The sequence below is a fragment of the Balaenoptera acutorostrata genome, chromosome 1 (genome assembly GCF_949987535.1).
Source record: "Balaenoptera acutorostrata chromosome 1, mBalAcu1.1, whole genome shotgun sequence".
Lineage (NCBI taxonomy): Eukaryota > Metazoa > Chordata > Mammalia > Artiodactyla > Balaenopteridae > Balaenoptera > Balaenoptera acutorostrata.
The window spans coordinates 8,700,610-8,717,831 of NC_080064.1; the positions used below are offsets into that span (position 1 = coordinate 8,700,610).

The 17,222-nt window shown below is 46.0% G+C and overlaps 1 protein-coding gene across 4 annotated transcripts in view; it reads right to left on the reverse strand.

Annotated features, from left to right (window-relative positions):
- Window positions 1-1,814: 1,814 nt before the first annotated feature.
- MTOR (mechanistic target of rapamycin kinase) overlaps window positions 1,815-17,222 on the reverse strand; it is a 128,354-nt gene continuing 112,946 nt past the window's right edge. For all 4 annotated transcript variants that reach the window (XM_057545668.1, XM_057545658.1, XM_057545665.1 and 1 more), the window contains 14 exons: window positions 16,770-16,904; window positions 16,376-16,550; window positions 14,895-15,030; window positions 14,127-14,274; window positions 13,372-13,494; window positions 12,054-12,136; window positions 10,773-10,845; window positions 9,763-9,837; window positions 9,218-9,353; window positions 8,488-8,553; window positions 6,138-6,218; window positions 5,787-5,867; window positions 3,471-3,576; window positions 1,815-2,780 (listed from right to left, as the gene is read on the reverse strand). In XM_057545668.1, coding sequence (XP_057401651.1) covers window positions 2,765-2,780; window positions 3,471-3,576; window positions 5,787-5,867; window positions 6,138-6,218; window positions 8,488-8,553; window positions 9,218-9,353; window positions 9,763-9,837; window positions 10,773-10,845; window positions 12,054-12,136; window positions 13,372-13,494; window positions 14,127-14,274; window positions 14,895-15,030; window positions 16,376-16,550; window positions 16,770-16,904 — 1,434 coding nt within the window. In that variant the 3' untranslated portion in view covers window positions 1,815-2,764. The remainder of the gene's footprint in view (window positions 2,781-3,470; window positions 3,577-5,786; window positions 5,868-6,137; window positions 6,219-8,487; window positions 8,554-9,217; window positions 9,354-9,762; window positions 9,838-10,772; window positions 10,846-12,053; window positions 12,137-13,371; window positions 13,495-14,126; window positions 14,275-14,894; window positions 15,031-16,375; window positions 16,551-16,769; window positions 16,905-17,222) is intronic.

A 17,222-nucleotide genomic window follows, 5' to 3' on the forward strand; every position in this document is an offset into this window, starting at 1 on the left:
TGCAGGATCTTAGTTCCCTGATCAGGGATTGAACCTGTGCCCCCTGCAGTGGAAGGGCAGAGTCCTAACCACTGGACCACCAGGGAATTCCATCTTCGTTTTTAGTAGAGGAGTCCTCCAACAAATGTTGATGGAGCACTACCGTGGGCCTGATCTTCTGGCAGATTTTGGGGATACGAATTCCCACAAGATATGGTTCCTGGCTTTATAATTCTCTTGCTCCCCCTATTACAAATTTAAAAAAAAAATTTTATTGAAGTAGAGTTGATTTACAATGTGTTAACTTCTGCTGTACAGCAGTGATTTATACATACATATATATATTTTAATATTCTTTTCCATTATGGTTTATCACAGGTTATTGAATATAGTTCCCCATGCTATACAGTAGGACCTTGTTGTTTATCCATTCTATATATAATAGTTTGCATCTGTTAATCCCAAACTCCCAATCCTTCCCTCTCCCACCTCTCCTCTCCCTTGGCAAACAAGTCTTTTCTCTATGAACAGAGTGAGTCTGTGAGTCTGTGTCAGTTTTGTAGATATGTTCATTTGTGTTGTATTTTATTTTTTAAATATTTATTTATTTATTTTTGGCTGTGCCGGGTCTTAGTTGTGGCACTTGGGATCTTCATTGCGGCGTGCGGACTCAGTTGCGGCATGCATGCGGGATCTAGTTCCCCGACCAGGCATGGAACCTGGGCCCCCTGCATTGGGAGCTCGGAGTCTTACCCACTGGACCACCAGGGAAGTCCCTGTGTTGTACTTTAGATTCCACATCTAAGTAATATCGTATGGTATTTGTCTCTTTCTGACTTACTTCACTTAGTATGATAATCTCTAGGTCCATTTTACAAGTTCCTTCAATAGCTTGTATGATTCAGTATTTCTTACTGCGTAGCTATGGCCCACAGGAATTTAGAACAAGAAATTTAGTTCAACAACTAAAAACAATATTCTTTGGAAGAACTCTGTAGGCATGCTTTCTCTTCAGAGGAACCTGTATCTAGTACTTGCCAGTTCCATATTCAAGTTCCCTCCTCGCCATTATTCCAACAGTTTTACTAGGCCTTACAGCTTTTAATTTTCTTTCCACCTGTTTGATACCAGTTTCTCTTAAAAACACTACTCAGGTCCTATTTCTCTGTTTTAAAACTTCACGTGGTTCCCTCCCTGCTGTCCACAGCATCAGGTTCAAACTCCTTGCCGCTGAACCGTGAGGCAGGCCAGTCTGGCCTGGTTCTACTTTCTAGCCTCCTTTTAGTTCCTATTATTCTTTTTCCTATTATTCCTTTTATTTCCCACTGACCACTGAGCCAGACATGCTGAACCATGAGGTCCAAGTGTGTGAAACTGCTGTTTCACGTATAAAAATGGCCGAATATCTACAATCTAACATGGTTCAAGTTAACACTTGCCATTCCTGCACGATACTGTGCTTTCATACTTCTGCTGAGAACGCCTTCACTTGCTTCATCTGACAAACCCCCACTCCTCCCTTAAGACCCTTGGCAAGTGTCCCGCCTTTCTGTGAGGCTTTCCTGGTTCGCCCAGTGGAATCAGTGGCCCTACCCAAGGCTAGCGCCCTGCACGTGGCTCTCCTCACCACGCAGCCGGGTGGCTTTATCAGTCCGCTCCTGAGATGCCGGCTCCGCCTCGTCTGGCCCGTGAACAAGCCAAGGATGGAGCCAACGTCATGTAGACCCTTGTCCTGCACAGCCCCAGTACTCAGTGTTAATGAATGTTGAAGGAGTAACTGCTTCCTTTATGAACTAATAAGTAGGAATAAAAAGCCACTCATATACATGTTTTTAAAATTCTGATGTCATTTATTGGCACAAAAATTATTCAGATACAACATGGTGTCTAGACATGGCTACACTTTATATTTTGTGCATTTAGTTTAATATTTCTTTTGCTCCTAATTCCCAACATGTACTAGACCTTCCCTCTCTGTGTCAGCACCTCCGTGACAGCATTCCTGTATTCCAAGGCCTTGCTCTAAACACAGAGCGTTCAGACCTCACGGAAAACATCCCAGAACCATGCTGGGGGAGGCCAGTGTGGGCCTGCTACTGCTCTGTGCTCCGCTCCGTGTACCTGCTCAGCCGAGGCCGCCCGGCGATCTGAAGAAACTCCCCTGCGAGTGGCTCCGGTCTTGAAGTGTGTACGGTGCAGCATCACGGGCGAGGCAGGAGACAGACCTTTCCCACCCATTTCGGCCCATCTTGCAAAGGTTGTTGCTGCCGTCCACGGACCAGTGAGGTAATGAGATGGGCGCAGGTGACAAAGTCAGCTTCTCCTCCTTCCTTACAGTTCAGAACCCTAATCCGTGTCCTCCAGGACCTGAGGCTTCATGACTGTGCTGAGTTTGCTGTGTCCATGTTGAGAGGATCGACTAGGCCATTCTCCTGTCAGCAAACGCTTATGAGTTCTTCTGTGAGTTAAGTCAAAACCCGTATTTCTAAAGTTATGAAATCTTCTGTTCCCCAAAATCAATGGCTTGATTTCTGTAGTATTACTGCGTTTACTGTCCTGGGAACCAAATCAAGCCTTGTGTTTCTGACAATATATTCTTCAATATATTCAACAGCAGCTAGAAAGTTGGTTCAAACCAACTTTTAATATACAGTAGTTCTTTTCATTTACATTTCAAAATATTTAACAGAGCTGAACTTTCTGACCATGGCTTCAGTTTAGTGGAAGCATATACCAAAGTACAAAAGCCTCAAGAGAAATGCTGTGGGCATGTCTGGGCCTCCAGTTACCAGAAAGGACACCTAAGAAGACAGAGAGAAAAGGAGTATTTTAATAATTTGGGCTTCTTCAAAGCTTTACATGGATACACTGAACATGGGAAGAGCAAGGTCTGACAGCCCCTGGGGCGTTCCCTGAGACCTTTCACAACTCATTGTGCAGGACACGTTCGTCATTTCCAGTCCAGGGCGGACGCCTGCTGCGGTCCCAGAAGGACGCCTCCCCGCCACCCTCTCTCGCAAGTTTCTACCTTCAAGCATGCCTCGGGCGATTAATCAAAGCAGACCCCAGAGTGGTCCTTGAGGTTACAATCCTGGATGATAAATTTGTCTTTTCATCTCCTTCTCTCTGTCTCTGCTTTGGCTTCTTCTCCTGCCCTTCCAGTATCTCTGAATTGACAGCAAAAATCCCCAAAGAACCTCCCCCCCCCCAAATTAGGGGGCCTTACCTATTCTTCTAAACCACTATAAAATGTAATTTTAATCTATTTTGGTGTTTGCCTTCCAAATACACATCCGCATTTCTCCATTTTCTCCTTTTTGGAACAATGAGCACACACAGCAAATACAAACTTTTTTAAAAGAGATTTGAAACACTATTTCCCTTTATGGATACTGCCCCCCCCACCCGAACTTCTTCTGTGACTCTGGGTTTGGGGCACAGGGTGGGGTCCTGACTGCTTATCTGAACAGGTGCTTTGACAGGCCACTCACCAGCCGATGTAGCACTGGCAGAGGTTTTCATGGGATGTTGCCTGTTTGATGAGCAGCTCAACTTGTGTTGGGACATCCAGCGTTTCATCGTGAGAGAAGTCCCGACCTAGGACAGGAGAAACAAAGCATCCAGTCTGCACCCGGTTATCCCTCCTTGCCCCCTGTTTGGCTTAACTGTCCTTGCAGCCCAAATCAGTTCCTCCTCATACATGAATACAAAGGCTAGACAACAGTTGGATTTTAAATTCTCCTCCACGTGACTTGGATAAACACCAGTCTCCTCTTAATACACACTCGGTCCTGGAGGGTAAAGTGCTACGGTCGGCTGAGTTCAGGAGTGGCGAAGATCTGGCCGATGGGCTTATGAAGACTCCTTCCTCTAGGCCATAATCATCCCTGAGTTGGGCAAGTGGCCGAGGAACCCGGTTCTTTTCGATCCTTCTAGCCTCCCCTTCGAGTCTTTCCTCCCGCAGGGCCGCCTGCTTTCACCACACATTCATACTCTCCCGCCTCACTCGGGCACTCGGCGCTGCCTGGCCGGCTTGTGCTGCTTCTCGGGCAACGTGCCTTCCCATCTCCACAAGGGCCACTCCAAGCCCTCTACTCTCCTGAACGTCCACACCTCTCCTCTGGCTCCTCACCCTCGTCAGTGCCCTCATCTCCCCCTCTACGATGTAATGGACTCGCTGCATGCACAGTGTGTCGGGCAGTGTTCAAGGTGCTGGCTTCCTCTCCTTCCTTCCTGTTACCCCACAGAGCTGTCCCTCCTCCCCTTTAAGGCCGAGATCACCTGCACTTTGCTCCACCGCCTGCTGCTTTCTTAGGAGCCTTACATCGACTCTCCTGCCTCTCACTCATATCGTCAAACTCTCCCCCTCACGTTCTCGCTTTTTTTGTAAACACGTTCCTCTCCTACTGAAGGAAAAAAAAGCCTCTCCAACTGCTCCTTCTCCAGCTTCATCCTCTCTCCTCCCTGCACAGCCAAACTTCTCAAGAGTTTTCACACTTGTCTCCGCTCCCTCGCTTCTCCCTCTCACTTCATATTCTCCTCAGTTGCTTTAGTCTGGCTGTCAGGCTCATCCCAGCTCTCAGAAGGTCACCAGAGACTTGGAGGCACACTTGATCCCGCCCCGCCCCTCATGCCCCATCATCAATCCTTTGGCTTTTACCTTCTAAAGGGCTCTTGAATCCACCGGCTCTTGAATCCACCTCCGCTGCCGCCCTTATCTAATCAACTGTCCAGCCTGCATGACTGTGGCAACTGCTTCCTCCCCTTAGCCCCTGCTCCTCCCGTAGCCAGAGCAGGCAGGATTTCACAATGCAAACCTGCCCAGGCCCTCCAACCCCTTAAAACCTTTCAGTGGTTTCCCACTGCCCATAAGACATAGGATAAAAATATAAGGTCCTGTATGATCTGGCCCTGGCCTACCCAGAGTCAAAACATTTTGCATTGTGCTCCTCCCACCTTTCTCTGGGGCAGTTAAGACCGGCAGGCTTTCGGACCTTTTTTCTTGCTATACTCCCTCCTACCCCAGGGCCTTTGCACACGCTGTTTCCTTTACCTGGAACAATCTGCCCTAATCAACTCCTTTTTCAGATTTTAAGCTCATGGGTAGTTTGCTGAGGAAAGCTTGTCCTGAACTCCTGAACTTAAATTCCCTGTTATTGGCATCATAACCCCAGTCTCTCTCTTCCACTCACAACAGTATTCCTCTTTAGATTCTAAGCCCCACGAAGGCAGGGAAGCTGCCTGTTTTTACCAACACCGTTTCTTCAGCATCTAGCACTTGTGGGTGCTCAATAAACCAACGTGCCTTGACGACAAAGCTTATGTGCCAGGCCCTAGGCTCAGTGCTGGGCCTCCCAGGTCTCAGTCCCTCCTCCCCGCCTCCCACCCCAAGTCACACCATCTGGTTAATGTGACATGTCTCCTGTTCAAAAGTATGTGTTTCTCCCCTTCCATGTTCTCCACTCCATAACAGCTACCTGAGTACAGATGGGCAATGAATCAAGTGGTCAGATCTGCTCTAATATCAAGCCATGATAATAAAAAAAGTTTTTCCTGAATTTGGCTGACTCTGGACCCAACAGAACTTTACTGTTAAACTTCACTGTTAAAACAAGGTTAACAGCATTACTTAAAGAAAGTTATTGGTCATTAGAGAATCAGAGAGGGTCCTTAACTGATGGCCTCAGAGACACTCCAGTTAGCGGCATAGGGTCAAAGTTCAGGCACCAACACCACTGGAAACTGGGCCAACCACCCACTAAAGGAGATTTTATGTCCCTTTCAAGTAAACACATACACACACTCACCAGTGAGCTTATCTCGAACTCTGTTAATAATTTGAATAGCTTTCTTATTTAGGGCCTCTGGTTTCACCAAACCGTCTCCAACTGGAATATACAAAAGTAGAAATAACAGTAAGATTGGATCATCACAACAGGTTCAATGGATGCCCCTGTTTTTCTCAAATATTCACTTTGTAAATGTTGAGTAATTCTTTGTCTATCTTTGTCCTCAGAATATAATGAGAAATTCACAGGATCTTTTCTGCTCAAAGGCAGTTTTGTTGCTTCCTCTTACTGACCCTCATCATGGTGCACACAGCTGCTATTTTCTTAATGAGCTAGTCACTGGTGCAATTCCTCAGAGGTTGGACTTACTGAAAGAATGAATAGATTCTGGCACTGTGGTCCCCGTTTTCTTATGGGCTGGTTCCCCAAGTTCCACACCATCCAAAATTTCTAGGAGGAAAAAAATCAGTTAGCAGAAAATTCAAACACCAAGAAGCCACTGTTTCAAGGTATTAGCTCTAATTCTTCATGTACTATATTCCCTTTAACACCTGCCCTACCTATCTCAGAGGGGAAAGGAGAGAGGAAGGGTTATGTTACTCTTTATGTATTTAAAAGTTCTTAGTGAGTTCCTGGGTGGTCTAGTGTTTAGGATTTGGCGCCTTCACTGCTGCGGCCCGGGTTCAGTCCTTGGTCAGGGACCTGAGAGCCCACAAGCTGCATGGCGCAGCCAAAAAAAAAAAGTTTTAAAATCTGCAAAGCATGAATTTGCAAACATACAGCACTAATACAATGTTCTGACATACAGAATAGGATCACGAGTCAAAGATCCGGTAACAAAATTTGGTTGGACAAAAACTGGTAATGACATAAAGAAAACCAGCTTTCAATGGGTCACACACATGACTGGAATGTTATTCCTTGGAGGAATTTATACATCAATTCTGGGGAGAAAAAGTCCACAAGCTTTAGGGTCACCCTCCAATGATCGTGGCCTTCAGGAGAGCAGTCTAGAATCAGAACTATGAAGTTATTTACACATTGTCCTTGGACATCACAGGCCTTCAAACTGAAGCTAGTAATAATAATACTTTTATTAATGAGTCCCTGGAACTTCATTTTTTAAAAAAAAAAAATTTATTTATTTATTTATTTATGGCTGTGTTGGGTCTTCGTTGCTGCACGCAGGCTTTCTCTAGTTGCGGCGAGTGGGGGCTACTCTTTGTTGCGGTGTGCGGGCTTCTCATTGCGGTGGCTCCTCTGTGTTGGGGAGCACGGGCTCTAGGCGCGCGGGCTTCAGTAGTTGGGGCACGCGGGCTCAGCGGTTGTGGCTCACGGGCTCTAGAGCACAGGCTCAGCAGTTGTAGTGCACGGGCTTAGTTGCTCCGCGGCATGTGGGATCTTCCCGGACCAGGGCTTGAATCCGTGTCCCCTGCATTGGCAGGCGGATTCTTAACCACTGTGCCCCCAGGGAAGTCCCTGGAACTTAACTTTGAAGCCACGTGAAAACAACCAGGTCCACCAGCACCTGGTGCCACCAGAACAGGCTGTCCTAATTCCCCTCTGCAATAATGTATTAAGGAGGTGGACCCTCAGAGTTAAACCAGTAAGTATCACGTAATTTGGGTGAGGCCAGTCATCTGTATGAGGCCCCCAGACACCGTGGGTGATTCAGGTATTTACGGTATCCAGTGTAGAGTCCAAGTTATTCACAGATGATACCAATCCAGGATCCCAATTTCCTACCGAGAACACTCTCTTCCTTTCTACACATCCAGATTCCATCCATCCAGTAAGGCTCAGCTTAAATTCCACCAGCCCACGATCTCCCTAAACCACTGCAGTTCAGAGCGGTATCTCCTTTCTAAGGCCCACCATCCCTCTGTTACCAACCAAATCATGTGGTACCTGTGCAGTGCACTGTTCTCTTTATTATTTCATATATACTCTGGTCAATTCCATAATGGGATTGTGTGCTTCTTCAGGGCATTCTCGGTTATCTCACATTCTTTTTGCACCTCTAAACACTATTTGGCTTAGCTAAGTAACTAGTTGCAAATGTTCCGTAAGTATTTGTAGAGAATATTTTACTGTTATACACCCTGACAGTACTTCCCAAAGGATGACTGTGTAGGATGTTGTTAGATGTGGGGGTCAAAGGGTTGGGCTGAGGGTAGGGAGCAAAGGGCAAGGGTAAACAAAGTTAAACAGCTTTACTTTGAGATGTCTCAGAGCATTTAATACGCTGACCCTGTTCTGGCTCTTGGAAGGACATTATCTTCTTGGAACCCTGTTCTGTGGACCACATTCTTGGAAATAATGTTTCATGTGGTTTCCCAGCTCCTCAGGCAGCAGTGTGAGTACATTTCTGCTGCTTCCATCTTCCTATTTCTGAGCTATTAACAAAGCTTTAGGATTAAGGTATTATAGCTAGTAATTATCACAACCCAGGCACCATTAAAGGGCAGGCTAAATACAGGCTAATATTCAGACATACTTTTAATTATGTTTTTACAGACAGATTAAGATTGGATAGTTTGATCAAAATTTCTGAGCTTTAGCTACCCACTCCTTCCTGAGAGGCATTAAATAAAACACACGTTAGGTGCTTACTACTTCAAGTCATGCTTCCTAAAGGCAGTGACAAAGCTCACCCTCTTCTAGAAACACTAGGGACAGAAAAGGACAGAATCTGCAACCCCTCAGGGGATGCGCCCACCTACTGACTGGCCAGCAGAGTAGGAATCTGTCCTCGTTCGTGATCGCTTGTTGCCTTTGGTATTTGCTAGGGAAAGAAATAAAGGGAGGATTAAAAAGTGCTTCGAACTTTGACTTGAAAAAAACTTGATTGATATATTTTCTTATAATCATAAAAATATAATTTTCCCAAAAGCTATAACCCCTAAGAGAGAACCAAAGACGTACTGCTCGGGAGAAAACGGGTAGGTGTTAGCACAGCTATCCCATCCTGAGGGACACTTTATATGGTTGAGCTGGATTCAGACTATGTAAACCAGACAACAAGGTGAAAGTATGACAAGCACAGTGGAAAAGACGCCTCTTATTAGTAAACACCTTCTAAGGAGGTAGGAAAACAGAATAGACTGAGATATTGCTGAGATACCACACTGCTTGCATCTCCTGTCAAAATTCCATCTGCTACTCAACATGAAACCTAAACAAAAATCATGAGAGTACTTAATTTACCCTGAAAAAGGTTTCAGTTAGTATCTAAACTGATGACTGGAGTTTTCTGTCTTAGTTAATAAAAACACCTGAAATTCATTTCCAGCCACCAGAGCTGCTTTGTGAAAATGTAACGCAGCAGCCTAGTAATGTGTCCTGGGCCCCGCGCTTGAAGGGGGACGGGACCGTGAAGTGGAACGCGTTAGATGCCCCCACTCTGGGAGGGCGCGGACCCCAGTTCCCGGGCACTCGCTAAGACTCACTGTCCATCAGCCTCCAGTTCAGCAAGGGGTCATAGACGAAGGCTTCCAGCACGGCCATGACGCTGTCCTTGTGCTCCCGAAGCACTTCCATCACCGTGTGGCATGTGATTCTGTAGTTGCCATCCAGGCCCGTGACCTGCAGGTGGGCCAGAGCCATTCACCACAGAGGTCACCAGTGACCACAGAGGTCACCAACACTGGCCCCTGAAGGCCTTACAACCGCAAGTCAGGCAGTCAAGAGGGCGTGTCACCTCCACGCAGGAAGACGACTTAGCCCATGACTGACGGGCCAGGCTGGGAATGTCTTCAGAGCAAAGGGTCAGGTCAGGACTGTGATTCATATGAAACAAGGTCTGGAGCAAAGGTTGGTAAGGCTTTCAAAGACTGATCATTTCTAACACAACGGAAAATACCAGGAAACGACTACAGAATAACCTGGGCATTTGGGGAACTGGAGATCCAACAAGGAAGGAAGTCTGTCCTCAGAGAGGGCTGGAACTGTATTGGTCCCACTTCAAATCAGCTCGTTACCAATATCCACTCACCTCCATAGCATTGGTCAACATTCTTGTTAGTCTAAATGGAATCTTCTCTGGGAATTTCTCTCTGGTCATAGCAACCTAAGGATAATAAAGGGAAAAACCAAGTCCACTGGTTAGACTGTTTTCCTCAGCTGAAGCCAGGGGCAGGCAGGTGGCTTTCCTTTGCATCACCAGCACCGACTTCATTAGAGCACAGAAAGGAGGCAGCTTGAGTTTAGTGACGGGTCTTGTCACTGGGATCGAATAGACAACTAAAAATAAAAAAGAGAGGGTGGGGGAGAGGGGGAGAGGGAGGGTGGGGAGAGAGAGGGAGAGGAAAGAGAGAGGGAGAAAAAGAGAGAAAAAAAGAAAAAGACAAGTGTGCATCATGCCCAGGCCTTTGACCAGCAGGCCACGTCGAGGATAAGGGATTCCTCCACTTAAAGAGGGTGTGTGGGGACATCCTGGCTAAGTGGCTAAGACTTCGCCTTCCAGTGCAGGGGGTACGGGTTTGATCCCTGGTAGGGAACTAAATCCCACATGCCTTGCGGCCAAAAAACCAAAACATCAAAAAAAAAAAACCCAGAAGCAATATTGTAACAAATTCAACAAAGACTTTAAAAATGGTCCACATCAAAAAAAAAAAAAAAAAAAAACTTAAAAAAAAAAATTAAAAAGGACTTCCCTGGTGGTCCAGTGGTTAAGATTCCACGCTTCCAATGCAGGGGGCGTGGGTTTGATTCCCTGGTTGGCGAACCAAGATCCCACATGCCGCGTGGAGCGGCCGAAAAGAAAAAAACAAACAAAGGAGGGTTGTGAACCGTGCCCCCCACCCACCTTTTCTGAGTCCAATTATGGCAAGTATCAAAGAGCACGGATTTCATTTGTTAGATTGATTTTCTGTCACTTTGGTAGGAGAGGCAGGGGTGAGGATACTGCACTTTGGGCTTAAGTTTGCCTAAATGGTTGGAGGGGGGTGGAAAGTGGTCATCCGGGAAGGTGAGGTTACGTGGTGTTCTGGAACGCGTGTTCACCTCAAAGCAGTCCCCAAAGTCAATGTGCAGGATCTTCCCGCTCAGCCGGTCCAGCATCAGGTTGGATGGGTGTCTTTGAGAAACAGAAGAGAGACCGGGGGAGGTCAAGAGAGCAGCACAGATGAACAAATCCCCAAGTCTGTGAGACTCTAGGCCAGGGGCTGGCAAACTACAGCACTCAGGCAAAATCTAGCAGCACCCATCGAACTTTTGTAAGTAAAGTTTTACTGGAACACAGCCACACTCATTTGTTTATATATTGTTTCAGGCTGCTTTTATGCTACAGCAGCAGAGATGAGTAGTTGTGACGGAGATCGTATGGCCAGCGAAGCCTAAAATATTTATTATCTGGCCCTTTACAGAAAAAGTTTGCCGACCCCTGCCCTAGGGCTCAAATGAGAATTTATCTGTGTGAATCACAAGCTGCCCCATGATACCGAGACAATTTGCTTTCCCAAGGTCTTTGGTCACAGAATAAATGGTTTCTGGCAGTGCTGGCATCTCAGAGTGACAAGGCTCTATCTTCGCTACTCAGCACCTATCATAGGGTCTCATCTCCCTGAGCCCCTGAGCCAATTCAACAGGTGTTTTACTAAGTTTTTTTTTTTTGGATCTTAGTTCCCTGACCACGGATTGAACCATGCCCCCTGCATTGGGAGCACGGAGTCTTAACCAGTGGACCACCAGGGAAGTCCCTCTGAGTTTTTTAAAAACAGGAATTTATTATTTCTGTGGGATAAAATTTTTTTCACTCTCAAATAATTGCATGAAACATGATCTCAGGAGAAGAACAGTAGACGTCGGAATACTAGTTTTTTTTTGTTTTGAATTTCTGAACATTGCTAAACTACTTTTTCAGTCAGTACACTAGGATGAAATTTATTATGTAGGAATATCAGAAGGATCTACTTTGGTTGGTTTCAATTAAGGAAATAGAATTATTTATCTTAGCATGGTGGTGATTGATAAATGTTTATTGAATCAATAAAATCAACTGGATTTAATATGGGTTTTAATACATTAAACCAACCTATGGAGAAAGTAGTACCCTTGAACTATGGTTTTTCTTCTCTTTAGTTTGATGTGTTGTTCTGTTGGCATGGACAATAAATAGGGGACTAAGGTAGATGCCCCAAAAAGCGCCTAAAGTACAAAATACAAATATTTACCAAATGGTCATAAATCTCACTGGAAAACAAAATGAAGCCATTCAAGAAAACTACAATGGCTACAAAATGAAGCCATTCAAGAAACAAGACTCAAAGAAACAAATTCACTCACCTATCACCCAGGCCCAAAATATACCCAACCATGGACATGACCGCTAAAGAGCGGGTGTAATTGGTTCTTCGATCAAACCACACCTAGAACACAGGAGCACACATGAACCAAGGCTCTGGAAACTAACTTGTTTCAACATAATTATACCCCAATCAGTTGTTTGCTTATCGTCCATCAATAACCAGTTAGAACATATAAGGGAACCAAAATCACATTCATAATTACAAAGATAAACTATGCTCAGAATAAACTTAATTAGAAATGTACAGAACTTAGATGAATAAATAAATTAAACTTTGCTTAGAAATACAAAGACTTGAGTAAATGAAAATATCCATTTAAGGATATCCACTAAAGATTGAAAAGATGTAATATCCTCCCAGATTATTTAATACACTTAATGTAATTTCAATAAAAATTCATTGGCACGTTTTTGGGGGACCTTGACAAAATGATCCCAAAATTTATCTGGAAAAAAATTATATGTAAATAGCCAATGAGAAGAGACTTGTATTAACAGTGGGATACTTGAGGAGAAACAGGCAGAAAGATCAATGAAATAGAAATTCTAGAAAGAAATCCAAAGGCATATAAGAATTTAGTATATAATAAAAATTGACTCTTTTAAACAGTGGTGAAAGGATGGATGATTTGGTAATACTAAAATATTGCTTAATCATCTTAAAAAAATAAAATTTATGCCCTAACTTTAAATTCCAACTTGGGTTAAGGATTTAAATGTAAACACAAATCTTTTTTTTTTTTTCCTTGTGATAAGAACTTATATAATTTACTCTCTTAACATCTTTTATACTTATCATACAGCAGTATCATATCACATCACAAATCTTATAATTAGTGCAAGAAAAGATATGTAATCTTGAGGAGGAGACTTTCTAAATATAAAGCCAAAGGTAGACTTTAAAGAAAAGGATTAAAAATCTATTAACTTCTAACATTTAAAAATGCACATCAAAACCAAAACAAAACAAAAATTTCAAACCGAGAAACATACTGTTAACAAAATTGAAAAACCAAATAAATAGGAAATTTATAATACATACGAAAAAGATTTAACAGCCTTAATAAAATACTATTGTAAAGCAATGGTTGAAACTTGAAACTACTAACTACTGCTAGACTGTGTGGCTCGCCCATTCAATTTCTGCTCTCAAAGACTGCCCATCGTCCACAGCTAATCATTACAGAGACTCGTCCACCAGGTGCACAGGAACAAACAAGAAAACCATTCCTGACCAGAGGGGGTGCACCAAAGGGCAGCGGCACGAGTTGGGGTGGGGTGGGGGGGGTGCCGTACCTCGGAGCTGGGGCTCTTCAGCCACAGCAGCTTGGCCAGGTCGTCCCCAGCCGTGTTGTTGACGGCGTGCTCGAACACCTCAACCTTCTGCATCAGAGTCAGGTGGTCGTAGTCCGGAGCCATCTGCACCAGGACACAAGGGTCGTGAGGGAGCGGCCTGCGACAGGCAGCTCACACCCAGGAAGAAACAAGCCTCCGCGGCCAGGCAGGGCTGGGTTCTGATTTCCCCACCACCGCCAAAAGGAGAAGGGAAACAAGGAAAAGCAGTGGCCACTCTAACCCAATGACCACAGGAAGTGCCAGGGCGTAAGGGTAAAACGGGCCTTGCCTCAGTACCAGCCTACCGGTATGAACGAGAACACTGGAAGGTTCAAGGTTTTGGGTAACAAATGATTCTCGTTCTCCTCGCTCACACACCTACTAAGCATTATTTCCCCATGTGGCCAGTCAGTGCTCTGTATACATTATTAGTATTCAGTAGATACATGTTGCCTGATAAATAATGCTGTCCAGTCTCACAGAGGGTGATGGAAACCTAATTTCTGGGCTTTAGGGTCCTTCTGTTTCTTAGAGAAGGTTATCTGCTTTAGGACTCACATCATTAATCCTTCGTCAACAGCTAATTCCCTCAAACAGATTTTTCAGTGATGGACACGTATAGGAGAACGAGAAAAGCAGCTTTGTACAGATTCCCTGACTTGTGAGTTTTGCCTCCGAGACATTAAAGGGTTGGGCCTGGCAGACTCATCACGTACTCGCAGCATGATGCGATGCTCGATGTTGAGAAGGATCTTCTTTTTCTCCCTGTAGTCCCGGATGAGGGCGTGCAGCGTGTCACAGTGGGGGACCCAGCCGATGAGGCCCGAATTGGTTGATAAGGGAATGACAGCATATCTCTGGATGCTAAAACCCACGGGAAGCAGGGTCATTGAGCAGAAAACAGAGTAGAACTTTGATCCACTCACAGCACATGCAAACTGGTTTTAATGAACCCGCCGGCACACGGCTATTGTGGGGTGTGTGATGAGGGACGTTGTGTGAAGGATAAAGCATCACACAGAGTCAGGGGGCTGATGGTGTGAAGGCACCATCAGCCTTCCCAAGCTGTCTAACAAACTCACTCCTTTGGGGGAACAATCCTGTGATTATTTCTAAGCCTAAAATAACCTCCCCACTTAATATCTATGTTCTTAACAGAAAGAGGAGTAAGAGAAGACTGAGGACAGGAAGGGCTCGGCAGGGCTGTCATCCTGTAAGGGTAGAACACACTGAATTTGTGGAATCTCCAGTCTAAAGGCCACAAAGTGTTCCTTTCTGAATCCTCTGGAGGTTATCAAACGCATTTCCCATGAGAGTACTCTAAAACCCTGGAGAATTTTTCTCTTTGACACCTTGGCTATTGATGACTTCCTGTCAGGTATGTAATTATTTATTTGGCAAAGGTACATGACTACCTGGAGAGATGTTAAGAAATAACTAGAAGATTTCTCAAATCAGTGCCATTTTCACGGCATCCTGAATACCTGAGGTTTTTCCGAAGAGATGTTGGGTCATTGGCCAGAAGGGTGTTGACCAGGCCGAAGAGCTGCATCACTCGCTCGTCCTGCCGCAGATCTTCATGGCCCTTCAGGAGGAAGACAAACTCGTGCCCGTTGCTGCCTGTAAAGAATGGGGGGAGCAGTCAGCGAGGATCAGAGGGTCTCAATCCCACTGGCTGGTGGACCACCACTGCATTCACAAGTCTGTGGACACATAACTTACCCAGTCATACTGTCCCTACAAACAGAAGAAACACTCCCTAGAACGGATGAAAAGAATGGCCCTCCTGTTAATGGTCCCCCAATGAAATGTTGTTCAAATCAACATAAGTAAAATTTTTTAAAAACTCTGTCTTTGAGGGCCAGGAACAAGTCTGCACTAAGATGGTCACTCTACATGTCCCCTCCCCAACCCACTTTCTGTCCTTCTCTGTCCTGCGCTGACCCGAGAAGCCTGACCCCTAGAGACCACATCCCCTGGGCTCCCCTGTGTGCTTGGCCAATGGGGGCAGTGGCAGGAGGCCAGAGGGTGGGAAGAGGGAGAGGTCAGGGTCCTTGCCCCTGACAACTGGCCAGGCTACGGTTCTGGAAATAGCTCCCTCCCACTGTCTGAGCCACGGCTTCTAGGGGACGGCCTCTCTTTCCAGGTTGCAGCCCTTGCCGGGCTCTGTGCCCTCTTCAGGCTGGAGGTTGGGGGTGAGTACTAAATTCACACTACCGGCTCTCTTAACTCAGCCACACCTCCAAAAACAGTCCTTCGGTAAAGTCTCTTTAATTAGACGCTGCTGAAAGCTGACCAACACGTGTTTTAGTATTAGAAAAGGCCAGCCCACAGACAGACAATAACCCGTGGACCACCATTCGCTGCTGCCGGTGAATAATCACTGTTTAAAAAACACGAGCACTGTTAAAGGCAAGAGAGCCGAGAGTGCCAGCAGAGCACTCAGGCCTCCCGAAACCACCCCGCTAGGTAACAGACCTCACTGTTAGAACTGATTTCTACTTCAGTCTGTTCACTTTACACAGCATTTCCCACAAAGACAGAACGTGAGAGTAAACAAGGACACTCAAGCCCGGTGCCCTTCCTTCGACGTGGCCTGTCACCTGCCGTGCTTGCATCCGGGGCCTCCTTCTTGCCTCATCAGCTCCCTGACAGCTGCCCACCCACCCATCCTCCACATCGCAGGCCTTCACAGCTCCCTTCCACCTGTTCCGGGGGCGGGCGGGAGTGTTACGCTTCACTTAAGTAAGCACAGCTGTATGAATCAACGAGGGGCCCCAGGGAGGAGGCAGTAAGGAGAAACCCACTTTTCCCTACTCGGCTCTCAATGAAGGCTCTCAATGAACGGGAGAAAGATTAGTCGTGCGGACAGCAAGCAGTCGTTTCAGGAGGGGGAGGGGTCCGCCAGGGGGGGAGGGAGACTTGGGTCCTTACCCGAGTCTCAGGTCCGCACGGCGGTCCTTACCCATAAGCGTCAGCTTCCGGGGCCTCTGCTTGGATGTGATGACTTGTAGAGACGGTGCAATGGACTGAATGCGAACGACCGGCTGGTTGGGGTCGTACGTTCCCGGCACAGCCAATTCCAGGTCCCGGCACATCAGAAGCTTTGGGGACACGTATTGCAGCTCTAGGGATGTGAGCTGTGAATAATTACCACAGGGTTTAGTCTTCTGCCTCAGGGAGGAATTTAAATGCCATTTAAGTATTTTTCAATGGGTTGCCAATAGCGATGACTTGTCCCGAAGTCTGCAGGTAGACGTGGAACCAGGTGCTGGGGGGTTAGTGTTAGAATGTTCACAGACAACAAAACAGAAAGGACTATAATGACCGTTAACCCTGCTGGAGCCTCAAGATCCTACCTGAGGCAGCTGCTTTGAGATTCGTCTGAACACGTGGTAATAGAGGTCCCAGGCTTGGGTGAGGTCCTTGACATTCCCTGATTTCATGTACTTCCTGCACCACTCCTGGGCCTCCATTAAATCTCGACCATACGCCTGAGAGGGAATGCAGGGGAAATCTGCAAGTTGTCATTTGTGTTGACTAAGCCACGAGGCTGAGTTCCCAAGCAGACAGCAGAACTCCTCGGGAGCGCACCCTGGCCAGAAGGCACTGGCCTGGATCGCTCAGCAGGGAAGCTCGGCAGTATTCCAGCCCCAAAGTCCCAACCTCAGGATGGCTTCTCAGGTAAAGTAAGTTTGGAAGAGAGACAAGATGGCCTCGTGAGGAATCCCATAGTTTTCCAATTAAAGTTTCGGGAGGGTTCTTGTAACTTAGTGACAAATAAATTTCTGGTGTTTTATATCCTATGACCT